Source organism: Halichondria panicea, chromosome 4 (genome assembly GCF_963675165.1).
Source record: "Halichondria panicea chromosome 4, odHalPani1.1, whole genome shotgun sequence".
In the NCBI taxonomy this organism is placed as follows: domain Eukaryota; kingdom Metazoa; phylum Porifera; class Demospongiae; order Suberitida; family Halichondriidae; genus Halichondria; species Halichondria panicea.
The window spans coordinates 3,349,886-3,375,128 of record NC_087380.1 but is presented as its reverse complement, the minus strand read 5'-3'; the positions used below and the strand labels follow the sequence as shown (position 1 = coordinate 3,375,128).

At 40.9% G+C, this 25,243-nt stretch overlaps 4 protein-coding genes across 10 annotated transcripts; 3 read left to right on the top strand and 1 right to left on the bottom strand.

Moving 5' to 3' along the window:
- Positions 1–341: 341 nt before the first annotated feature.
- On the top strand, positions 342–4,019 carry LOC135335398 (PSME3-interacting protein-like). Its single transcript, XM_064530890.1, has 5 exons — positions 342–541; positions 947–1,045; positions 1,347–1,471; positions 1,645–1,811; positions 3,738–4,019. The coding sequence occupies exons 1-5, from the start codon at positions 433–435 to the stop codon at positions 3,940–3,942; spliced, it is 705 nt and encodes a 234-aa protein (XP_064386960.1). The 5' UTR covers positions 342–432; the 3' UTR covers positions 3,943–4,019.
- Positions 3,967–9,085, bottom strand: LOC135335376 (protein NLRC3-like). 4 transcript variants are annotated; one of them, XM_064530856.1, is made up of 6 exons: positions 8,989–9,085; positions 4,966–7,802; positions 4,793–4,900; positions 4,566–4,736; positions 4,464–4,515; positions 3,967–4,363 (listed from the first exon to the last, which is right to left on the bottom strand). In XM_064530856.1, exons 2-6 carry the CDS (start codon positions 7,774–7,776, stop codon positions 4,065–4,067), a joined length of 3,441 nt encoding a protein of 1,146 aa, XP_064386926.1. In that variant the 5' UTR covers positions 7,777–7,802; positions 8,989–9,085; the 3' UTR covers positions 3,967–4,064. The 4 variants fall into 4 exon arrangements, with proteins under 4 accessions (XP_064386926.1, XP_064386924.1, XP_064386927.1 ...); XM_064530854.1 differs by having other exon boundaries at positions 8,972–9,073; XM_064530857.1 differs by having other exon boundaries at positions 8,894–9,033.
- An 11-nt stretch (positions 9,086–9,096) lies between these two features.
- Positions 9,097–12,827, top strand: LOC135335394 (pre-mRNA-splicing factor 38A-like). Its single transcript, XM_064530886.1, has 6 exons — positions 9,097–9,272; positions 9,664–9,823; positions 10,600–10,721; positions 11,011–11,101; positions 12,131–12,286; positions 12,408–12,827. The coding sequence occupies exons 1-6, from the start codon at positions 9,143–9,145 to the stop codon at positions 12,778–12,780; spliced, it is 1,032 nt and encodes a 343-aa protein (XP_064386956.1). The 5' UTR covers positions 9,097–9,142; the 3' UTR covers positions 12,781–12,827.
- Positions 12,828–12,923: 96 nt separating this feature from the next.
- Positions 12,924–24,859, top strand: LOC135335371 (uncharacterized). 4 transcript variants are annotated; one of them, XM_064530845.1, is made up of 17 exons: positions 12,924–13,098; positions 13,212–13,366; positions 13,427–13,525; positions 13,642–13,743; positions 13,966–14,172; positions 15,419–15,526; positions 15,577–15,672; positions 15,736–15,807; positions 15,865–15,930; positions 16,171–16,341; positions 17,016–19,279; positions 19,560–19,803; positions 21,367–21,411; positions 21,999–22,340; positions 23,193–23,294; positions 24,360–24,449; positions 24,501–24,859. In XM_064530845.1, exons 1-15 carry the CDS (start codon positions 13,067–13,069, stop codon positions 23,222–23,224), a joined length of 4,035 nt encoding a protein of 1,344 aa, XP_064386915.1. In that variant the 5' UTR covers positions 12,924–13,066; the 3' UTR covers positions 23,225–23,294; positions 24,360–24,449; positions 24,501–24,859. The 4 variants fall into 4 exon arrangements, with proteins under 4 accessions (XP_064386915.1, XP_064386912.1, XP_064386913.1 ...); XM_064530846.1 differs by having other exon boundaries at positions 12,933–13,036; positions 13,068–13,098; positions 13,212–13,525; XM_064530842.1 differs by having other exon boundaries at positions 13,212–13,525.
- The last annotated feature ends 384 nt before the right edge of the window (positions 24,860–25,243 follow it).

Here is a 25,243-nt window from a genome sequence, read left to right as displayed (position 1 = left end):
TACCTACCACTCTCCCCACCACAAATATAGAGGAGGGTAGACAGTTGCGTTGATCAGTACATGCATTATGTACTTTATACGTTGAACGTTTAATAGCAACAGTACAAGTACAAAATCATTTGGGGGGAGGGCACAGAGATACTCACCAAATAGTCTAGATGATTACAAAAGGGAAAAAATTAAATGGAAAGCCATGCCCATGCACTGTGAAAAATAGTTAAGCTTTGCCTTACATGGATTTTCCAGAGGCTCTTTTAATATCTCTCCTTCCAAGTCAAGTTTCCAGTTTCCAAGTTGGAAATGGTACTCACAGTAACTAGTGCATTTACTGATTCTAAACAGGAGGAGCTTTCCGGACGATCTTTTCCCTAACTCAGGAACTGAATCTGCCCTGCTGCTGCTTTGCAGGTCCACCCTCATCTCAATATAATAATGGCTGTCCCCATTTTCAAGTCCTTTGTCACTGAGCAAGAGGTAGAGGAGGTGAAAAAGAAGCGGCAAGAAGAGTGGGAGAGAGTGAGGAAACCCTCTGACCCATTAGGTACATACGTGGGTGTCACTTGCACATGACGTGGGGAAGGGAGGAGGAGGAGGTGTGGCACTGTAGATGTCGCCACTATAAGCACCACTTGATTATTTCGCTCCTCACATATTTATTTGGTCATACAAATATATTTTAGTGGCACTTTAATTCAGATATTTACGGCTTATCGTATAGAAGTGCCGCGGAACAATTTCCAAGGACACTTACTTCACGAGTATAGCAACTGACCAACTGTAGTAGCCTAGTGTCAGTAGTATGGGGTGATATGTAAGGTTCGATGCATATGTGCAGGTTAGATGTATGTACACACTTCACTGTTCACTTCCAGAACCAGCAGTGTATTATGGTATATTGATTGTCTAACTCAATTGCTGTGTACATACAATTTTTGACCTGTTGCAGAGCGCCCTGAGGCTGCAGTTGACAACCGAACACTGTACGAGCGTCTGAAGGAGCAGAAAGACCAGAAACAAGAGGAATTTACGGAGAAGTTCAAGTTCAGTGAGTTCCACAATGTACATGATTGTACTGTTGTGCCTTTGGGGGTAAAAGTGTGCTTTGATAATACGGGGGGTGGAAAACCTGTACATAGTATTGTTGCAAAGTATCATTAGCATTATTGAGCATTAAGTACTAATATTATTGCTAGTACCCTAAAACCATTTAGCATGCATGTATTGCAACTATTCAGCTACTGTTGGTTTGCCTAGGGCGTCTCTATAGCAAAGCAGATGTCACTGTACGTACTTGCAATGCATACCATCCTATATTATTTGACCCCCACCACCCCTACCCGGTGCAGAGAACATGATCTACAAGGGATTGGACGATGATGAGTCCGTCTTTCTCACACATGTGGCTGAGAGGAGGGCGGAGCACGAGGCGGACGTCATTCGCTCTGAGATCAGCGAGGTCACCGCTTACAGGGTACGTCAGCTAAACTATTAGAGTTGCACTTATCGAGAAAATACATTTGGTGGCTTGTAGAGAATTTGAGAAAGCATATATTTTCTCGTACTTTTTTGGTTTGATAGATTTTTATTTTATTGGTAAATGTATAGCCAAAAAAATGCATTGTGCTTTCATTTTCTCTTACACAGGAGGCGGTCTCCAAACTCCATGATGACGACATTGAGCCCACTGTCAAGGACGTGGGTGAGGGGAGCACCGAAGGCAAAGATAAAACAGCGCAGCTGGTGGTGAAAAAGAATAAATCAAAGAGCCAGCTGTCGTTAATTGCCGGCTCCATCAAGACTAAGAGAAAGAGGTGAATTTAGAACTGTACAAGGCTATACATAGCCTCGATTCCAGGCCGCTAAGAGAGGGCCTGTTATCGACTGTTTGCGCATGCGCCACCTATTACCCAGAAAGTGGGTAATTCGGATACCATTGTATTTTGCTCAGTAAAACAATGACGTCACAACGAACGGAAGTGGATTGAAGAAAGTGGATTGAAGAAAGTGGATAGAAGTGTGATTGTAGCCCGTGTGATAGCATTCTAATAGCTACCCTTAGCCTACTATGTTAACAAAGGACTCACAGCCTGCAACAGTGTGGATAACAATCCTCTGAACGGAGGGGAAGGCTGACAATAGCCTATATGGATAGGCCACGCCCATCTGACACTAACCTTGGTGAAAGTCGACTCTATCAGAAAGAAATTGCTGCTGTAACCAATACAGCTCTGTCTCTAGCTAGCTAGCTATATAGCTCTGTGTCTGACTTTATGAAGAGTATTCTTTGTCTGTATATGTTATTCAGGATATAATTCGGGGGAAACATTACGGGAATATTATCCAATAATTTTGTGCATGCGCAAGCAGTCAGTAGCAGGCCTAATTGTTTAGGCCTTGTGAAGGAGGCTAGGATACACAGTGAAACCCGCTTAACAGCCACCCTTGAAAAAAAGTCCAAATTCTATGTACCTTATTGTTACTACCTAGAATGTTTTGCGAGCATCAAACATTTGCGAACTTGCGATAGTTGATCAATTCGCAACTACTAGTAAATACACACGATCCTTGCCAGAATGCAGATCGCAAAGGGTCGAATTTTCAGCTGATTTGGCTCATTTGCAAAGGTTTTTCACCCGCAAAATATTCTAGTAATATGGTATTATAAACGGGTACTAATTTTAGCGAATTTGTTATTAATGCTGAATTAAGTACGCGCTAATAATAAAACGCAATTAAAAAAATTATGAACTCATTAAAAAAAATACCTTTTTTATTCTTTTTTTCTTTTTTTTCTAATGTATTTTTGAAAGTATGCTAAGCAAGCTAGCCCTTTTTTTATCTGTATCTGACTCCAAACTTCCATTCAACCTTAAAACTCATACTTGTACATCTTTGAGATTTATTGTGGTAATGAATTTGCTACAAATCCGCCAAAATTAGTACCCTAAAAACAGAAAAAATCTGAAAATGCTAAAATTACTACCCGTCTATAATAGTAACATTAAGGTAAATGCTATGCACCCAAAACCCAGGTCCCAAATGAAAAATGATTATATCTCAACAAAGGCCATCTTGCCAAAAGTTTATTGCTCACCAAGCTTTGTTTCCCTCCACACGCACGCACGCACGCACACACACACACACACACACACACATACACACGGTTCAATACAATCTTATCAATAGTATATGATAGAGAAGAGTGTATCGAACGTAGGCATACTGTACATCAGATGTATGCGGAGAGTAACGTGACTTCCTGTATCTGTCACAAGCTTGGAATTTGCACACTAACCAATCCAAGTGTGGGTGATGTAATCTATCAAGAAAGTAGATTACATCACCCACACTTGGATGTGTTGATAGATTACATTATCCACTCTTGGATTGGTCAGTGTGCAAATTCCAAGCTTGTGACAGATACAGGAAGTCACGTTACTCTCCGCATACATCTGATACACAGTATGACTACGTTCGATACTCTCTCTATATCATATACTCTTGATCTTATTGTATACACATTCTGAAAGCTTAGAAAGAAACCTTTTAAATACGGTATCATCAATGTTTATATTTGGGAGATGAAAGATAATACCTAATTTGTCCAATGTTCTTGGGTCGTAAACTCTATACTTCTTTCCTTCAAATGTTGATGCTCTTTAATGTGTACACGTGTAAATGTATATATTATCAACTGTTTACTGCTCTGGGTCACTATAGCTCACTATCATTTACAGAACTTCAAGTGATTCCCGTGAAAGCAAAGAAGCAGCTTCTGGTCGTGAAAGTGAATCTACCCCCGATAAGAAAGCTAAGTTATCCGATGCCCAAGCTTCTTGTGAGAATACTAGTACAACTGTAAGTAGTTCAGCTAGCTCTCAGTTAGGGGCACTGTCGGGACTAGCAGCTTACTCTTCTAGCGAGTCTGATAATGGTGACTAATTAGTGTGTTGATCATTGTCCTGCTTCTTGTTTATATAAACATTTCATGTTTTGTTTAGTCAGTTAAAATAACATTGCACTATTGAATAATGAAAACAACACAAAATGTGAAACAAATGACACTATGGTAGATCTAGATTGTACTTATTTTTAAGAGTTTGAGCTAATTGTGTAAACCCAACAGGCCTAGCCCTGAGGGCGTAGACTACCCTCTCCCAGGTGGGGTCCGTTTTGTCACTGTCCATCCAGTGTTGCAGCAACTGAGGGAGACACTCGTCAGGGTTGTTTTGATATTTCACGGCAATGGAGTCCAATGTATAGGGGTCCACTCCCAGCTCAAGGCCGAAGCTGCGCCATTTGGCCCTCACATCCCATAAAGCTGTCTTTGCTTCCCTCAGATGGTCACGGGCGTTCAGAACAACTGTATAATAAATATAATTATAGTGACCGATTGACAAAGCCAAAATGTACATAATTGTAATTTTACTATGTATGTATACATAATTAAAAATTATACGTACTTTTGGGTGTGGGCATAACTTGAGCAGTATTAGCAGAAGTATCCACAGCTTCCTGTTGAATGAATAATTTAAAATGATTAAAAAAACAAACAAAATACATACTTGGTTTTGTTGACTTGTACATGTAGTAGTAGAGTCCATTGTGCTTAGAGATAATGTTAGTTCATTTTGAACAGATGTAGTGTCAATAGAGGGAACATCAACCATGTCTTCCAACTGCCAGCACATCAATGCAAGGAGGTCATCCCACATCCGAAAGAATTCCTTTCTTACCTGCATGTGAAAAAATACATACTCAATTTGACCTTTAGTACTTAAAAAATGTATACATTCTTATCTCTTGGAACAAGTGCGGTTGTTTTCCACTCCGCCAAAAGTTTTACCCGTATGGAGAGAGAATTTTGCGGTTCACACTCCAATAACTCTGTACATATCACCTATTAATATAATTATATGGAAAAGTTCATATATACGTTAGAGGGATTCCTGTACACAAACATACCTTAAGAATCATTTTGTTACATTCTTCCAGCCTTTTTTTCATTATGTGACTAATACGATTGCCATTTACATCGATAACAGTTAAGCGTGGAAAAAGCAGTTTCAGAGATTCAATCAAAGTACACACCCCAGAATCATCTATATCATTATCATTGATATACCACTGTCCCAAATTGACAAATTTCTTCGATGAATCAGAACTCAGTATCTTAATAAGAAATTGTAAGTCTTTCGAATTGAGATGGCAATTCGATGTGTAAAGAATTTCTAGGCTATACATGCATTTACTCATCAGAGCTGCTAGGTAGTAAACACGTTCGCCACTAAAATTGTTATCGGAAAGATCCAACGACTTTACTTGACAATTTATGTTTCCCATTAGCGAAATTTTGCTTTGTTCTTCTTTAAGACTAGAAGATGTAGTAAGTTGGCATGATGAGAGGTATAAGTGACGTGTTCTACAATGTTCATTGGCCAATAGCGACGAAAGAAGGAATACACCCTCACATTCCAGGGGATTGCCTACTAGATCTAAAACAATGCAACTCATGGTCCCACTATGAAGTTTCTCAGCTAGCAGTGATAATCCTTGATGGTGTATTTCATTGCGTTTAATTCCAAGTGAAAAAATATGGCAGTTCTCTGATTGCGAGCTAATGAAAGCATCAAGACCATTATCACCGAGTTGGGTGTCATCTATAAACAAATCAAATTCGGCAACTCTTTGTGTCAGTCTCGGCAATTTTTCCCCCAATGCTGCTCCCCCAGGAATACCTAGATTATTCATTGACAAATAAAGGGCAACAAGTCGAGGGCACTTGATTGAAAGCGCTTCCATAAGTGAAGCTACCATATTACCATTGATGTTCGGATCCATTGTCATGGTATTTGTTAGATCAAGACTGTATAGATTAGGAGTTGAATCAGCTAGGATAGCATTCTCTAATTTTTCAAACCCAGCCACAGACAGAGGATTATGAGACAAACGTAAATATCTCAAAGAAGGGTACGGCATGAAACCAGAAGAGCAAAATATGCTGTGAATGCCTCTGTAATCAATCTGATTTTTGCTCAAGCAAAGCTCCTCAAGTATGGTAAAAGCCTTCCTTCTAATAAACAGCTCAGAAATGCCCGTGCTAGTAAGCTGATTTTTGTTAAGGTAAAGTCTTTTTACTTGGAGAGATCCACAAGCATTTGAGAAAATGGTGGTCAACCGCTGTAGTCCGTCATCTCCTAAGTCACACCCATTAAATCGGAGCACCAAAGAAGAGCATGTTTTAGTATGGGCTATCATGTTAAACATAGCAGCACCATCAAGGGCATTTTGGGCTATAGGAAAATTCCCATGAATTAATTCGTTCACTTTTAATGCTACGAGTGAAGTTAAGTGCTCGTCTTGGTACTCAAATGCACAATGACAAAACAGCAAAGTGTTTTGTTTACTAGTAAAAGATTTCATTAAGCTTGCCAACATTCCTTCAATATCGATGTGATTATATGTTCGCTTATTAGCAATGCTCCTACTTTTATCGTTAAGAGATAGGAGCCCAAAAAAGAACCTCCATACCATGGAAAACTGAGTAGCTGAACCATACACACTGCAGAGTGTTATCTGTCTGAGCACGGGTAGTGTTAATATGTGCATAGCAGCTAAATACTCTTGAAAAGTTAAGTGAAGAAAACTAACTGACAATTCATGCCCAACAGGTAGCAATGAGGGGGAAAATTGAAGTAAACCGAACAAGGACATCTTAGTTTCAACAAGCAGATCTGGAAAAAAGCTTTTTAATTCATTGGCATAAAATACCAATTGATTACCACATATTGAGTCAAATGCAAACTCACATAGTTTCCACCAAGTACACTTAAGGTTTTCTGGAATCGAATCGAAATTACTCAAGGAGGTCATATCAAAAACATCATATTTTCTGATATCACGATACACAACGCTAAGAATAATTTGTGTATACAAACCAGTCATTGTCAAAGGAAGCTCTTCGTTTAATACTTCCCAAAGGTGGCAGGTGATAGCACAATTAAGTGGTATGCTACAAATACTTTGCAACAGCGGGTTACTTTCGATTTGTTTCAGAAGCCTGGAATATTTGTCCATATTATGCTCATATTCGGCTTTAATGTATGCTTTGACGCCTTGCTTATCGAAACCTATCACTGCAACTAGCCGGTTAATTAATGGCAGCCTACGGATATCAGAGCATACAGATGGCCTAGAGGTTATTAAGACAGACGCAAATGGTACAATGGAGCCAAAAAGGAGATCATAAACAAAAGAATCTTTAGATCTTGCAGCCTCACTTAGCTCATCCCAACCATTAGCTATGATCAGTAAACCTTCCCCTTCATTATCAGACAACTCACTAGCTACAGCTGATCGAACATTCTCACTGGCATGGAGCAATTTTAACAAGTCAGAAAAACAATTAGCGGTTGCAACTTTATTCTCCCTCAAAGGCAAAAGCAAAACACAGTCAAACTGTTGCAACAACTTCCCCTCGGCCCATCCTTCACTAAGAGTCAACGAAAGTGTGGTTTTCCCAATCCCAGCATGACCTTCAACCAAAACTCTTTTTACAGGCCTTTTATCATCTCTCCCAGAAAATAAATCCCCATAGTGAATAGGTGTTTTCTTAACCTCTTCGTTAGTAGAACTACCAAAAGAGTCGGCTCTACTTGTTTCAATCAGCTGCAAGTTAATCAACTTATCTCTCTTGACAGGCGGCCATTGCTCCTCTCGACTTATCAAAAGCCTTTCCGAGTACTTTCTTTTGATACTTCGTACAAACTGCAGCATTGTAACCAGCTTGAGTTCTACGTCACCTGTGGAAGTCATTGATGTGGAAAACGAGAGAGACGATAATTATTTGCTGCTGCTTGTTCTATACACACACAACTACAAGCCATTTACAAGCCTCGTTATATTCATAGATACAGGAGGAAAAGGATTGGAAACGAGGTCACGTGAACTCAATTAGCACAAACTATCCTTGTTAGACGAAAGTATGGTGGGCGTGGCTTACACTAATAGTGTACACACAAACCACAAAATGGCATAATACTTATTGCTAAATAAAGATATAGCATTGTATCTATGGTGCTAGTAAGGTACACAATCTGGTATTCTTTCTCAGCACAGGTTTGCTCTCTTCTCCACCAATGCTGCAGCAGATCTGTATGCCCAGGACAAAAATGGCATAAAACATCACACTATTCAGTTTAGGAAAAACAGCACCACATGCAAGACTAGTTAAAAATGTTATGAACATTTGATGCAGCATCTATTAGAACTGAAATCAGAACTTGAAATATTACATGCACATGGTGGTATAGCCCCCACACAACAAAGCCATCTTTTCCTTTTATTTCATGTAATTACGGATCAACGGTATACAAACTAGCCGATGCAGTGCATCAGAAGACAAAGTGTTAGCTGTATACAGTTTTCAAGTCCTACAATAGTACTGTAGGTGAGTTACTACCCACAAAGTAATGGCTAATCTTTTCAACTTTGTGTGCTTACAAGAGGTTTGCATGGCTATAGTCTCCAGGATATCATAAAACAATAATTGATGCATGCATGCAGTGATGCTCTTAAATCAACTTAGCTTACCTTGGTAATCGAAGAATCACTCCAAATATGTCTTCTTTGCCATAAAACTTTGCTCATTTACATAAAACGCGGATCAATTCTGGGGCTTATATACTGTAGGATTGATAGCGCACGTGATCTCGTTTCCAATCCTCTTCCTCTTGTATCTATGCTATACTACAGGCTATTTTATTACAGGCCATTATAAACCTAGACTACAAGCCATTCTGGCTTTATTTAACTAAGCTATAATATAAATAGACCTATTAAATAAATAGTTATAGATCTAAAGCTGGATCTAATCAGTAAAGCCACCACTTACACTATAATACTAGAGTCTAGAGTAGGCCTATTCGAGTACATTGATCTGCATCTCATATAGTAGAGTAGACTCACTCACATGCATGTAGAACGTACATGTACAGTAGAGATCATTCTGAGATCATTCCATGATTCCATTCAAGAAGCTCCTCGATCGGAAGAAGCCAGTCACATGCACTGCAGGTAAGGGGTGTGCCTTCTTTGTAGAAGTTCTACCCTCTGGGTGGAGTATATCCGAAACTATGAAAGCATGGCTAACAGAACTGCCAAAGATGCCAAGTCCATCAAAGGCACCAACCCACAGTACCTTGTTGAGAAGATCATAAGAACTAGGATCTATGACTGCAAGTACTGGAAGGAGGACTGCTTTGGTCTCACGGGTAACTATAGCAGCAAGTGTAGTCTATTTCAGCATGTGGTGGGTTCCGAGAGCTTGTCTGATTGACTAGTAAACACTACTTATATTATTGACTGAGAGCTACTGAATTCATGAACCAAATGCATGCAATTAACAGGAACTTTAAAAAAAATATGTATACCATACTTTTTCTAAAAGACGCCTCCTTCTAATAAGGCGCCACCTGGAGATTTCTCCTATAAGGCACCATATAAGGTATCGTATAAATTCATTGGCTATTTCTTGTTTGCATACACTAGCCTCAAAAACGTAAGTATTAAAAAGCGGCGGCCTTATTTACATGTAGAAGAAGTACGACATTAAAATCACGTTACTATTTCATAGAATTGCTGATTATCCCTCTCCCTTCTCAGCTGAGTTGCTTGTGGATCGTGCACTGGAGCTTGACCACATCGGAGGGATATTTAGTGCCAATATTAAGCCCACCCCCTTCCTGTGTCTCATTCTGAAGATGTTGCAGATCCAACCAAGCAAGGACATCATCATCGAGTTCATCAAGATGCCAGACTATAAGTGAGCGTTGCATGTTATAAAACGTACATGAGCAGGTGTTCTAGTGTGTTTGTGTTTAGATGTCCAGTTAGCAATTTGATGGGTGCATTTACAAGGAGAGGAGTGGGTATATTAGTCTCGCGAGCAGACTTGTCCTAAAGGGAACGTCTGGTCACTATTGCAGCAATTCCATGGCACTGAGGAATGTAGTCACGTGCAAGATAATTAGTTAATTAACCAAATTCACATGTAGACAAATATTTTCATTCGCAGCTAGCTAGCTCTTGCTTGGTCTGAACTCCTTGTAAACTGAGTTCCTTCGCAGCCAGGTATGGTTCAACACTAAAATTAGCCTTTGCTAGAGTCAATAATCCTTCTTTTCACGTTCATTTTATGCTATAATAGGAAAATATACGGGGTGTTACCGCCCACTATAATGTGGACAAATCTGATTGGCACTGCCAACATTCTGGCAGGGGTCCACGGAATTGCTGCAATAGTGACCAGACGGTCCCTCCCTCCCACGTCTGCTCGCGAGACTATGGGTATATGGGGACGAGGCTAAGTGAAGTCATTATTCCATTTATATTTCCAGACCAAGTCTCTAGACTTGATAACCCATGAATGATCACATTCTGTAGCTCACTCTTGGACTAGCACTTGTGTAGAGCTTTATATTTCCATACCAATTATAATAGTGTGTACAATCTTAAGCTTTAGTGCCTACATGTATGTATTTAAACTCTTGTTTAATCAGCGTACAAATCATTAGTTAAACAGTGGCTTTGATCCTCTAGGTATGTGCGTGCCCTTGGTGCCTTCTACCTGAGGCTGACAGGGGATACTATGGAGTGCTACAACTACTTGGAGCCTCTCTACAATGACTACAGGAAACTGAAAAGAATGAACAAGAATGGAGGTAAGCAAGCTCCCGCCATTGGATTTGGTTTGGTTCGTGAACATATGCTTAAAAAAAGCACTACTGTGCCTCACTAACCACTCGCCAACTGCCTCGCTGTAATGACTGACTATTGAAGGCCTATAATATTGTAGAAGATCCAAACCCCACTTACATGTAGGAGTCCAATTACACCCACAACCGCTCAAGCCAATTATTGTCTACCTGGTAAAAGTCGTCTTATTCACTAATTAATCCAGGTCAAAGTTCAGTTAGCTGTTGATTAACTCATCGGTATGTTATTATGCAGAGTTAGAGCTCTTACATATTGACGAGTTCGTTGATGAGCTGCTCAACCAGGACAGAGCGTGTGATGTCATCCTGCCTAGGATTCAAAAGAGGTGTGTTTAGTTGCTGTGTTAATGCTTCCATTTCGCTGTACATAAAAGTACCACGGGTGCTGATGCCTCAGTGGAGGTGTCAAAGCTACAGCTACTAGTTATTATAGCAATAGCTTTTATCAAGAGTTTATGATAGAGAGAGAGTATCGAACGTAGGCATACTGTACATCAGATGTATGCGGAGAGTAACGTGACTTCCTGTATCTGTCACAAGCTTGGAATTTGCACACTGACCAATCCAAGTGTGGGTGATGTAATCTATCAAGAAAGTAGATTACATCACCCACACTTGGATGGGTTGATAGATTACATCACCCACGCTTGGATTGGTCAGTGTGCAAATTCCAAGCTTGTGACAGATACAGGAAGTCACGTTACTCTCCGCATACATCTGATACACAGTATGCCTACGTTCGATACTCTCTCTCTATCATAAATTCTTGCTTTTATACACTGTCACACATTGATTATAATTATCATGAGAACATTTTTTAATTTTGCTGCATGCAGAACAGAGAAACTCAACGAGTGGGTAATGATTGGCCATGATTGTTGTTAAAAATGATCGATGCCAACAGTCCAAATGGCTGCTAGTAGCATCAGAGCCTTGCAGCTCTCTTCTCACTCTTGCAGCTACATGTACCAATAGCTAGCGTTCTAGTGCAGAGCTAACTAGTAGCAACACTCCATGGACAAGTTTCGCTACACACTCTTCTGAAAAGACTGCAATGGCATTCCAAGTAAGCATAACTAGGCATAACTCGAGAACAAAGCATTATTTTGCAAATCCACGAATCCAAGAAAACGTTACTAGAAGCCTATAGAAACTCTTACTTACAGTTTATTGATCCTTGAGCAGCTGTAGCAGTCTACACAGACATATACACACAAGCACACTTACCGTATACCTCACTTGCGCATGCGCACCAAGGCATAATAAAAGCATATCCAATGCTGCAATAGTGGAGCATTATTTCTATTGATGAGACACGTCATTCACGTTGTATGCATTTCACTCTCTTGTTTTAGACACATTCTCGAGCAATTGGAGCAGCTGGAGCCGAGGGTGAGTGCTCTGGACGAGGACCTCTCTGGTGGGGAGTCTGACGAGGAGGAGGAGGATGTGAGGGGCAGACACTCCCCCAGCCCCACTGACAGGAGACACTCGTCTCCATCACATAAGAGGTACATTTAGGAAAGAGATTGTTTAATCCTCTAATTCTTGAAAAATTTGAAAATGTATCTGTCTCTGTAGGATGCAAGCTTATCCACTCTGGAATGTTTAAAATTTGTATCTCCCTTGCAGACGGAGCAGATCTCCACAGGACAGTAAGAGAAGGCACAGTCGCTCACGTTCCCGTTCTCCACGTCGCCATCGCTCTCGTTCCCATTCCCCACGCCGTCATCGCTCTCGTTCCCATTCCCCACGTCGTCACCACTCTCCTTCATCAGACCATCCCAGGCGCAAGAGGAGCCATTCACCCTCACCCTCGCGCCATCGTCACTCCAAGCACTCCAGTCACAAGTCTCGCAGCGACAAAGATGGTCATAAGACTGAGAAGAAGGACAAAGAAAAGAAAAGTAAGAGCGGAAGCAAGAGAAGCACTGAAGAGACAGAAGAGATTAGACAGGCCAACGAACTTAGAGCCAAACTCGGAATGAAACCTCTTAAAGTCTAGTTTTCTCTTTATTGTTATAATGGTTACATTCCTGAGCCATAAACTTTTTTCCTGCTCTGATTGGGGGGGGCTTAAATACGAGGGGGGCGTATTTTCGGGTAGTATGATATAATTATTCATTTGAAGTCACATGCACCTGTTAGACTCGCAAGCCGTCACTGATTGCAGGCTAACAGTATGGTCAAACTCCGTGTTGAGACTCGATCATTCAACTTTACTGACTAGATCTAGCACTTGCACTGTCACTGCATGGACTGGTACTGTACTTCCTCTTTCACACGTACACATGGACACAAGTCAACAAGACTCTGAGCTAGAGTAAGAATTATATACAGTGCATGCTTGCTTGTGGTGTATTCAGTTGTAGATCTATACTTTTATATATCATCGGACTCGACTGACCCCCACCCATGTTGTACTCATAATTATAGTGCTCAAAAGAAGCTAGCCAAGGAATTATGGGATGCTGTAGCATATCGTGATATCATCAAAGTGACGTCCCTGTTGGGACAGGGGGCGGACCCTAACCACCAGCTCTACTGGAGTGAGGAGAGGAAGAGGGAGCCTCCTTTACACAGAGCTTGTAGTAAGGGCTACCTTGAGATTGTGAAGACGCTTGTTACCCATAGAGCTCATACTGATAAAGGTGGTGGGAAGGATAACATTACTCCACTTCACTATGCATGTTGGGGAGGTCATTTAAAGATAGTGGATTACTTGATTCGAGAAGTCGGATGTAGCACTGGTAAGTACAATGTTGTCTTTATAATTATTTGTGTACATTATTGTTCCTCCATATCTGAATCAATAATTTCGACAATAATATTTTCTGTGTGATAGCTGAACTCTGTTCCACAACAGGTGTGAGGGATAAATATAACATGACTCCTCTTCACTATGCTTGTGTGGAAGGAAGTAAAGACTTGGTAAAGTATCTGGTGGAGGAGCTGAAGATGGATGTTGGTGAGCTTTACTGATTAAGGTCTCTGTACACATGTATTTTTAAATCATATTCTGTGTATCTGATTAGGCACTAAATTTTTGTGGATTGACCTTGAACCTTGAAAATTTAGTTCAACGAAAACAGTATTGAAACCTCTCTACTGTAGGGGTGTGGTCATTTGAATCTCTATCCGCGAAATGAGTTTAGTTTACACGAAATCTGCATGTCTGTATAATGTACAGATGTGAGGAATGATAAGGGACAATCACCGTTGGACATAGCTCTGGTATATCTGTATGAAGGCTGTATGGATGTTGCCCTTTACCTGATGAGTCGTGGCTGTGGTAGTGATGAGGACAACAACGCCAAACTACTGTGTGCAGCATGTCGGTGTGGCAAGCTGGACGTGGTGAAGAAACTGGTTGAGCAAGACAAGGTTGATCCCAAGAGTGAGTGTCATAATGTACATGTACCGTATATACCTGCCGCGGTTACTAAATGTTTTATTTGCTGGCAGAGGAGGCTACAATTCGAGAGAGGCCACTGTTCAAGAGAGGCGTTTATTAGCCCCAGCTATTTCAATAACCTTTAGTTTGTCGTAGATACCAGTATCAATTGGCTGCCACATGCAGAGACATAGCTTCAAAGTTCACTGAGGCTACTATTTAAGAGCGGCTTCTATTGCACTGAAGATGGGCTGTAGAGAGGCTATTATTTGAATGCGACCTTTATGATTATAAGAGCGGCCTCTGATCAAATATACAGTATATTGTACCTGTGGTGATTTCAGAGTGTTATAGGAAGTGTAACAACCTTTAGCCTCGTTAGTGGTAAATGATGTATGGCATAATATTATGTGTTAGTGTACTGTGTGTATGATCACGTCCTGGTTTGGTGCTAATGCCCTTATTTGGTTATTGTCCTTACTATAGCTAATCTAGATGGTTCTCATTATGCCATTATGCCATTATGCCTCTTTTGTGCATGCGCAAGCGAAGTATATACGGTATAGTGTGGTATGTGTCTGTGTAGACTGCTATAGCTGTTTAATGATCAATGAAGTGCAAATAGAGCTTTTATAGGTTTCTAAGTTGTGTTTTGTTTGCAAAATAATGCCTTGTTCTCGATACTTGGAATGCCATATTGCAGCTATTTCAGAATAGTGTGTAGTCCATAGAGTGTTAAGTAGCTATAAAATTATATTCTGCTTAGTAGTTAGCTCTGTAGGACAGCTATACTCAGCAAGTACCAAGGCTAGGAGTGACTTCAGCCTTCAATCAGTCAATGAGTGAGACACACAGATAATTCTCCAAAGGGTGCTTGAGCACCCTTAATTTGCTACCTTCTAGATCTGTCTGCACTAGAACGCTAGCTATTGGTAGCTGCAAGATGTTAACTACTCAAGATATTACGATTATTCCTATCTGCTCGAGTGTGTATAATTCAATGGTACTAGCAAAACCGGGCCATTAATTACGTCTAATCAGCTAACAGCACAACAGGACACGACCGTGCATAATATCAATTATCTGACAACAATGCTATTAAATTGAGAATTGACATTGTACTATGACGGCTATTCTGCATGCCCACTTAATTTTATTGTACACACAGATGTCTTACCAAAATAGCCTTCCTCAGTTGATAGTATACTTGTCATTTTCTTGTATAATTACGCACGTCTGTAATGTGCAGATGTGAGGGAAGATGATAACTGGTCCAGGACCCCTCTCCACTTTGCATGCTACAGAGGACACAAAGATGTGGTGCAATACTTGGTAGAGAAGGTCAACTGTGATATCGGTGAGTAAAACACACCCCTCAGCTTTGTTTCTACACTCACTCTTGTTCAGGTGCAACTGACGATGAGGGGGACACTCCTCTTGACCTTGCTACAATGGAGGGTTTTACTGAAATTGCTGACTACCTCAAGTCTCTACCTCAAGAATGTAAGCGCACTACGATTATGAGTATACACAGTCTGGTTCAACACAGCTACTCTCCGTATACAGCTGCTATGACTGGAGAAAGTGACTCCAGGAGTGAGGAGAATAGATCACCACCCCCAACCAAAAATCGAAAAGGTGACTTACTATTATTAATTGCAACTGTCACATGTAACTTTCTCATTCCTCCTCCAGTGACCTCTGGCTCTCTCTCCGGTCAACGGACATCCAGTGCTGGCAATGAACAGCCAGAAACAACTGGTAGGAGACTCTATTATATATAGCACAACAATGATCATGCTAGGTGCCTGCATTACCCATGTGTATATACACAGTTCCTAACGGTTCCAGGCAACTCCCTTAATTCCTCTTCGAGATGCTGATTCTATTTTCTAGTATTATACTGCAATTACGTATGACGTTATATCAATAGCCTAAGTGTGCCAAATTACATGTACATATAGTATATGTAATTATGCATCCAACATCGTTATGTTGCAGGCACTGCATTGACTGATGAAGACTCTGATGCTCTAAAAAAGTTGCTCCTCGACAACAAAATCAAAGTTCCCCCCGCCCTGCGTCTACTAAAATTCGAACAAATACAACAGCTCCTACGTGACAAAGGTCACAGCGACCTTGCTGCCAACCTCAGGACACAACTTGATGAAGGTAAATAGCAAGGGGTATATAGGATGTTGGTAAGTTGGAAATAAGTTTGCGTGTAGAATTTGCGTGTTTACTAACAATACAGTGATTAGTATTAATAATACCTCGGTGCGCATGCGCAAGCGTGGTATATACGATAGTGTATTTGTGTCTGTGTAGACTGCTACAGCTGCTCAAGGATCAATGAACTGCAAGTAAAATATAAACTTCTAGTCATGTTTTCTTGGATTTTAATTTGTGGGTTTGCAAAATAATGGTTCGCTCTCGAGTTATTCCTAGTTTTGCACTTACATGTACTTGGAATGCCATTGCAGCCTTTTCAAAAGAGTACGTAGCAAAACTTATCCATGGAGTGTTGCAACTCTATTTAGTAGTATGTAGACCGCTAGCTATTGGTAGCTGCAAGAGTGATGCAGCAGCCATTAATTTTAGACCTTGTACCTTTGGCATCCTTTTTAGCAACAATCACGATCAGTCGATCATTTCCCACTCATTGAGCAAACGTTCATCATAATAATCATGTGTGTATTAGCAAGAGTTCTTAATGAACTCTTAATTGGTATAGCAATAGCTGCTAGTAGCCCTATGTTATGTAGCCGAGGCATCAGCACCCGTGGTGCTTTCATTTTGCATGTTAGTGTTAATCGCGTTAAACGTAAATGGTGTTCCCCCTGCAGTTATCAAATGGCAGCGGCGATACCTCGATAGACTCATGACTCTAATGGTCGATAAAGAAACAATCGATATGTGCACTTTGAAGCTCTTTCTTGTTGGTCCGCCTCACGTTGGGAAAACGACTACACTTAATCGTCTACTGCAGGTGTACGAAAACATTCGATCAGCTGGAGACAAGGCCAAACATCCCAGCACTCTACTAGCTAACTGTATCCAGGTCATGGCATTGATTAATGAAGATGAGTGGATATCTTCCAAGGATGTCGATGAAGAAGCCAAGATGATTTTTGGCTATCTATGTGGCAATGTGACTCTCGATGATTTAGATCTACCCAAGGATGAAATGACAAGTGGTCAAATATTGGTATCACCTTCTGGTGAAAAAGACATCACACCCATCAGCCGACATGAAGAAAGGGTACCTCACAAAGTCAACACACAAACTGTACAACAAGCTACACCTGCTGACTCGGAGGATAAAGCTGCTGTAGACCATCAAAACAAACTGGCACAAATCATTCTTCGGCTGGGGAAACTGATAAAGAGCGGAAACTACTCTCAAATGACCAAATGTCTTGGCAACACCTTGCTAAACATCAACGATGTCGGAGGTCAGCCAGGCTTCTTAGAAATGCTACCAGCTCTGAGCAACGGCCCGGCCATGTATCTAGTGTTCTTAGATCTGAGCAAGGAACTTGACAAGCCCTACGATATTCCATTTAGTCGAGACGGCAAAGTCATCACTCCTTATAAATCGATGCACACAGTGAAAACCGCAGTCTCTCAAATCCTCTCATCAATTGCTAGTGTGCGTCACATGTCAGAAATGTCAAAGCCTCTCTTAAAAAATACTAAGTTGAAGGAAAAATTTGATGCTTTCTTCACAGCGCCTCCAGTGGCAGCCCTAATAGGAACCCACAAGGATAAGCTTGGCAGAGATTCAACAGACGGCCCAGAAAAAGAAAGGTTGACCAGAGAAAAAATGGCAGAAATAAACACAGCATTGAAGCCAATCACCAAAACTTTTGAACAAATTTTAGTTTTTCCCAAGCAAAATGAACCTGATGACACTTCCGATAAAGATGCAAATTGCTCTTCTGACAGGATGTCCTTTTTTCCACTCGATAATGATAAAGGCACAGAGAACACTGAAATTTCTCCATTACGTGGCTTAATGAATAAAATATTCTACTCTCGCTTCGGCAAAACCTCTCTTCCAATATCAAAGAATTGGCTTGTACTAGGAATTATTCTTCGAAAGGAATATCAAATTGCCACAGTAGAGGATTGTATTGAAATTGGCAAAAGGCTGGAGATGAATGAAGATGAAACCAAAATATGTCTCCTCTACCTTCATTGTATAGGCTCAATCCTGTATTATACGAATGTTCCCAACGATGACGATCCACGCTGGCTTCTCAAACGTCACGTCATCTGTTTACCTCAAGTGATCTTCGATAGCATAAGCCAACTGATAATCATTTCTATGCATAGTGTTCATGGTGGAGGCTACGATACTGAATGTGAGCGAGCCGAATTGATCAGGAGAGGTCAATTTTCACTGCAGGCCATCGAGCGGCATTGCCAATTGGATGTTCAAGTTACAAAGAATATAGAAAACAAGTTTCTGATACCGTCCCAGCCGCTTGTGAAGCTTCTCAAGTACCTTAACCTTCTCTCTGAGATCACACACAAAGATGAAGATGGTGAACGAACCACCTACCTGATGCCAGCTATTTTGGATTGTGCTCCGCAAGACAAGCTGACCAACCCACCTCCAGATGCCAACAACCCAGAACCACTCCATATCACATTCAGCTTTGGTTACGTACCAACAGGAGTTTTCTGTGGGCTGATCACTCGACTAGTTTCCCAAGGCCCTCATGAAATTCTCGGATTGACGTGGGAATTAGTGGAAGATCATGTAAAGAGAAACGCTGTCTCCTTTTATGTTGACTATGTACACAAAGTGACACTGCTCTCTCACGATAGAAGCTACGAGATACGAGTTGAACGCAATCCAGAACAGAGCGATTTCTCCCTTCACGATCTTTGCTCCCACACTCTGTCAGCAATCCTATACTTGCTCAATATCTTATTTCCAAAATTGATTCTCAGTATTGCATTCCAATGCTCATGCCCCAAACATGCAGCAAGCAAGAGTCTTAACAGCCTTTGCACCCTTGTTCAAGGCCGAAAGATTCACTTCCTGTGTGGTAGAAGTCCTGTCAGCCTCAGTGAAGGACAACAAGTGTGGTTGGGGAAGGCAAGTGAAAATTGTCATTCTCGTCTTGTTGAGTTTTCGTAAATAAGTGTGTGTTCTTTTTATTGGGCGAAAAGATACATGTATGGAAAAGGGGCCAAGTAAATTTACCTCAGTTTACTGTGTGTATGCATGTACATGTAGCCAAAATGAATGTGCTGTGCATTCTGTTGTGTGCAAATAAAATCGTACCACTAAACTATATCTACGTATAGAAGTAAAATTAATGTGAATCAGATCGAAGGCAAGCTTGTCTGCTTTAAAAGGTTTCTTACACATACAGCACGTGTCTCTAGGAAGCAGCACGGAATTAGAGGTACTACAGTTTGCTGAGGACGGTTTCTCCTTCTACTGGACCAAAGAGGGCTCCAGACGTCAGATCAAGACAACTGATGATCGCCCCAACGCTCTCAGCTTCCAAAGTGTGAGTGAGAAAGACTTTGGTCACTACCGGTGTGAGGTAAAGGATCAAGCTGCTGGGATAGTGGTCCTCACTGTCTACACAGCGCTCTACAAAAAGGAAACAAGTGAGTTATCTAACCTCACGAACTTACCGTATAGTGGGTATATTTCAAGGGTATAAATGTTCGTGGTTTTCACTGATTAGGCATGAACCGCGAAAATTTATAACCGCAAATTTAATATTGCATGCATGCATTGCTGCAAAAAAGCGTTATTCCACGAAAATTAAAACGGCGAAAACCATTCTTAAAGGCATTTCCGCGAAAATTTATACCCTCGAAATATACCCGCTATACGGTATACTGTCTATGTGGGCCGAGGTTTGTTTTACTGGAGACAGATTTTTTTAGTTTGTGTTTTTGGCTCCCATAATGCTCAGTGCTTTTTACATGTACATTCCGATGTTGTGTCTGCCTCACAATAACAACTTAAACTTATACTTATACTATACTTACGTCACCACTAATTTATCTCATTGGTCAACAGCTGTATGATACATAGAAAAACTAGAGCACTAAAGTGCAAACCCTCGGCTGGTGACATGAAACCAGAGGAGTGATATAATGCAGTGCATGTAGTATGTATCGTATGACTGACTGTCTAGCACAACAAGTCAGAAACAATAAAACTAAACCAGACTGGATCGAGGCATGATGAAACGTAGGCATGATGAAACAGAGTTGTCGTGGTACATGAGACATGCACTCAAAGAAGTCTGGTCGAGTCTTAGAGAAGTATGGCTCCTGGAGTCTTGGTGCTAGGATCCAGAGTCGAGTCAGCTGAGACAACAACCAGTCACAATTCTAGCTTTCTACTTTAGGGACCCTTTCCCATTGTTCCTGGTACGAGATCACTTCAGCTGTAAATACGTAGTCTGTCTCGAATAAAGACCGCGTGTAGTTAGCTAGCTGCCACATGCAAGTTCAAGCTTCTTAGGTTTTGCTCGCTTTTATACGACAACGAAGCTTTAACATCGAAATCTGTCACTTTTACTTGTTGTATGGAGGCTATCCATGCTGTAAACGCAGTGCTATGGCATCCAGGTGAGTAGGCTCACATATCATAAACAAACAGTCAAACAAACCAAAGTACTACTATACCCGTGGCCGCCCACACGCGCCTCAGGTAATAACATACAGCCCAGGCATGCAGAGTGTTCTAGGTTGTTTTTCATGCTGCTATAGCTCTTGACTGCAAAATCCAGCATAGTCCTGCTCTTGCAGTATAATTATGCATCCATGGATTGAATTGTTGCTGGAGGAGGTCCTTCTATATAGTGCTGCGGTCACGTGGCATAAGTCAGATATATCACACCTACTCGGAGGATATGCACTCTGTATAATCCTCCGCTACCATGGTTACACACCCCTCGGAGTAACCACGGTAGCAGAGGATATATAGGTGCATATCCTCCTCGTAGATGTGGTATATCCTATACTTCTCACAATTTAGCTTATACAAACCCACGTACCAGTGTGAAGTTTATTAGGGAGCACTTACGAATGTTAGCACTAAATGTACAATCTATATAGCCTACCTCAGTCCTTGGTCTAAAAGAGGTTGTTTAGGTATAGCCTTGACCGTTGCATTGTGTAAGTGTGTCTCATGTGACTGTTATGTCCTCACAGCGACTCAACTACATGAAGTTACTGATGGAGTCCCCACTGAGTCAGGTATTGTTCAATTTGTGATCATTTCACAGTTACAATCGTGCACATGTACAATGTATGTGCGTTGTCAGTCCATATAATTATGCCTCGGTGTGCATACGCAAGCGAGGTATACGGTAGTGTGTTTGTCTGCGTGTCTGTGTAGACTGCTACAGTTGCTCAAGGATCAATGAAGTGCAAGAAGAGTTTTTATAGACTTCTAGTCATGGATTTAATTCGTGGATTTTCAAAATAATGCTTCGTTCTCGAGTTGCTTACTTGGAATGCCATTGCAGCCTTTTCAGAAGAGTGCGTAGAAAAACTTGTTCACCGAGTGTTGGAGAGAAGAAAGCTGCAAGGCTCTGCTGATGCAGCCATCACTTTTAGACTGGTTTTTAACAACAATCATGGTTGATCATTACCCACTCCTTAAGTTTCCCCGTGCATGATTCTGGATTCTGCCTGCAGCAAAAATTAATTAATGCAATAAATGTTCATCCGGCTTGATAATTATAATGTGTGTACAAAACTAAGTACATGTATATAGCTTTATGTTATGTAACTTTGGCACCTCCACTGAGGCATCAGCACTTTTATTTTTATCTATGCAGTTCATCATCATGAGACGACAGCGACTGCAGCTCAGTTGAGTCAACATTGCTCGGATGAAGCTCTTCTCCAGTTGTCTACCGAAATTGCTGGCTATGGCAATTACAAGCACAGGCTAGGCCTCAGTGATGCTGAGATTGAGGATATCGATCAGAATCCCCAGACATTCTTTAGTGTTCCAGGGAAATTTTACGCTGCTCTAAAGAAGTGGAAAAGGAGAAGTATTGATTTCGACAATCCATCTAATTCAACAGCTACTTACGGTCGATTAGTGGCAATTGCTGCAAAGAATGAAGACGGGGAGGCAATTCGTAGCATTCACAAGGCCTGTGTCAAGCATACAAGTGAGTTCACACAATATGGCATAATAGTTAAGCTCGTCAGCTTCCTAGGCAATATTGTACGAAGTAGTACATGTACTAACTATACAGCATTCGGCGTGTTTTGATGTTCATGCAGTTACATGTACAACGTAGCAAATTGTGCTATTGTGAGTCATAGATTCCTTTTAAGCCCAAATTCAAGATGTTGACTTGATATATACCCGTATCGCACTCTCTGTAGCTGTGTTGAGCTGGATGTTTACATGCTTCGGTGCGCATGCGCAAGCGAGGTATACGCTAGTGTGTTTGTTTGTGTGTCTGTGTAGACTGCTACAGCTGCTCAAGGATCAATGAAGTTCAAGTAAGAGTTTCTATAGGCTTTAAGTCATGTTTTCTTGGATTTTAATTCGTGGATTTGCAACTTCATTCTCGAGTTATGCCTAGTTTTGCTTACTTAATTGGAATAAAAGTGCATAGCAAAACTTGTCCATGGAGTGTTGCAGTGCTACTCTACTTAGTAACTTAGCTCTGCACTAGAACGCTAGCTGTTGGTAACTGCAAAAGTGAAAAATGAGCTGCAAGGCTCTGCTGGTGCAGCCATTCATTTTAGACTTGGACTTTTGGCATCGATCATTTTTGACAACAATCATAGTTGATCATTACCCACTCCTTGAGTTTCTGCAGCAAAATTAATGCATCATGATATATAATGTGTGTATAGCTATAGTAGCTTTATGTTATGTAGCTTTGACACCTCCACCGAGGCATCAGCACCCGCGATGCTTTCATTATAATAGTGACAATCTGTATTCAAACTCTTACAGCGTACAAGGTTTTTAGTAAACTCTTTTTATTGAGCCCTTTTCCCTCTAGATATGTGCGTGCCCTTGGTGCCTTCTACCTGAGGCTGCATTATGGAGTGCTACAATTACTTTCTACAATACTGTATACAGGAAGCTGAAGAAAATAAACGAGGTAAGTGTATTTAACCGTGGTTGCAAACCATTGGATTTGGGCACTACTGTGCCACACTAACCACTCACCACTTACTGCCTCGCTGGCGTATATACCATACCCTCGCGAAAATATGCCCATTCCCTATTTACACAAGAGTATTTATTTGACTCGATATATACGCCCACCCAGAAGGAAGAGTTTGAGCATGCGCAGTAGCTAAATGCCACATGTTTATGTTTCAGGTATATAGTAGCTAGTTGTATAGTAGCTATTTTGACTCTACTCTTTGTTGGACCAAGATCAGGTTCTCTGTGGATCTGTTTGCCTTGAAGATGTATATGCAGGGAACAACTAATTGTGTTGAGGTTGATCTTCATCATGTTAATTGTCATAAAACTTGTCATACTTCACTAGCTGAAATTCAAAATTTCATATACTTGTTAAAAGCGCTTCTGTAGAGCACGTGTAAGCTTCACCCTTAGCATATTTAAAACATAAATGAAGCCATGTTTGACCACATAACTTCTGGGGCCAAACTTGGACTTTATTAGTCTTATATCCAGAGAAAGGGAACAATTAACACAAATCTGCAGGAGAACAAAGTCATCACCCAATTGTGCAGGTTACTTTGCCTTGGATTGCTGAAACAAAGTACCTGATAGCTCTCTATAGGATACAACTTTTCCATCGTTCGGGAAGTTTCTGCTGCTACATCTGACGAACAACGAATAGATTATAGAGTCTACTTAACTTCTCCATGTTCATTCTTATCACTTTTTAATCACATGCATGCACTCATGCATTAGTTTATTAACATTTTTGTCAATGATATGTTCATACATGGCCACAAATGTAACCGTTCGGGATGATACGCCCAATCTCCTAATAAGCCTCAACTTCTTGCAGAAAAGGGTTGGCGTATTTTTGCAAGGGTATACGGTACTGATAAAAGATCCAAACCTCACTTACATGTAGGAGTCTAGCACTTAACCGCTTAAGCCAATTATTGTCTGCCTGGACGTGGTAAAGCCACCATGTGAGATTGAAGTGATATTATAGCCATGCTATGTTGTTCTTTTGCAGAGTTAGAGCTCTTACATATTGACGAGTTCATTGATGAGCTGCTCAACCAGGACAGTGTATATGTCTACACAGGATTCAAAAGACGTGACAGTAAGTCAATCACATTCCCATTCCCCACTCTCCTTTATCAGACCATCCCAGGCGCAAGAGGAGCCAGAGCCGTTCACCCTTACCCTCGCGCCATCGTCACTCCAAGCACTCCAGTTGCAAGTCTCGCAGCGACAAAGATGGCCATAAGACTGAGAAAAAGGACAATAAAAAGAAGAGTAAGAGCAGAAGCAAAAGAAGCACTAAAGAGACAGAAGAGATTAGACAGGCCAACAAACTTAGAGCCTAACTAGGAATGAAACCTCTTAAAGACTAGTCTCTCTTATTATGCTTATTTGTGGTTATTATGTCATGTATCTCCACTTGACCATGATTTCCTGTTGTGCAACTTAATTTTTGTTGTCTTGAAGTGGTAGAGTCTTTAATATACCGGGTTTCTTGAATCAGTGGAATGAGCTACTGGAATAACCTTTCACCTTAGCGTGCGCAATACTCCATTTCACTGACACTCAATATATAATTACCAGTATAATTATATATATGCCTAATTTGAATGATAGTAGTATTGGGTGGTGGGTATTGAGTAAGATCACTTAATATATATAATTATACTTATACCCTCCTAATATAGACCACACTTTTTTCAGAAAATAGACAAATTGGGCCATGCAGGCTTCACTCAGTCTTCACGACAACAGGAGAACAGTGGACCAGTTGTTTTAAAAGGGACTTATTCACAGGGGCCTCTGGTATATAGAATCTACTGGAAAAGTTTCATGGTCCTCACTCCATTTATTAAATGAAAGGAACCTCATTTCTGGAGGCATGCAACTATG

Coding starts and splice junctions, on each gene's coding strand:
- LOC135335398 (XM_064530890.1), top strand. CDS start 433: ATGGCTGTCCCCATTTTCAAGTCCTTTGTCACTGAGCAAGAGGTAGAG. Junction 542..946: donor GAAACCCTCTGACCCATTAG/GTACATACGTGG, acceptor GACCTGTTGCAG/AGCGCCCTGAGGCTGCAGTT. Junction 1,812..3,737: donor ATCAAGACTAAGAGAAAGAG/GTGAATTTAGAA, acceptor TATCATTTACAG/AACTTCAAGTGATTCCCGTG.
- LOC135335371 (XM_064530846.1), top strand. Junction 15,931..16,170: donor TGAACAGCCAGAAACAACTG/GTAGGAGACTCT, acceptor GTTATGTTGCAG/GCACTGCATTGACTGATGAA. Junction 22,341..23,192: donor GGCCTGTGTCAAGCATACAA/GTGAGTTCACAC, acceptor TTTTCCCTCTAG/ATATGTGCGTGCCCTTGGTG.
- LOC135335394 (XM_064530886.1), top strand. CDS start 9,143: ATGGCTAACAGAACTGCCAAAGATGCCAAGTCCATCAAAGGCACCAAC. Junction 11,102..12,130: donor CTGCCTAGGATTCAAAAGAG/GTGTGTTTAGTT, acceptor CTCTTGTTTTAG/ACACATTCTCGAGCAATTGG. Junction 12,287..12,407: donor TCGTCTCCATCACATAAGAG/GTACATTTAGGA, acceptor TCTCCCTTGCAG/ACGGAGCAGATCTCCACAGG.
- LOC135335376 (XM_064530854.1), bottom strand. Junction 4,901..4,965: donor GTAACAAAATGATTCTTAAG/GTATGTTTGTGT, acceptor TTATATTAATAG/GTGATATGTACAGAGTTATT. Junction 4,737..4,792: donor TTGTTCCAAGAGATAAGAAT/GTATACATTTTT, acceptor TTTCACATGCAG/GTAAGAAAGGAATTCTTTCG.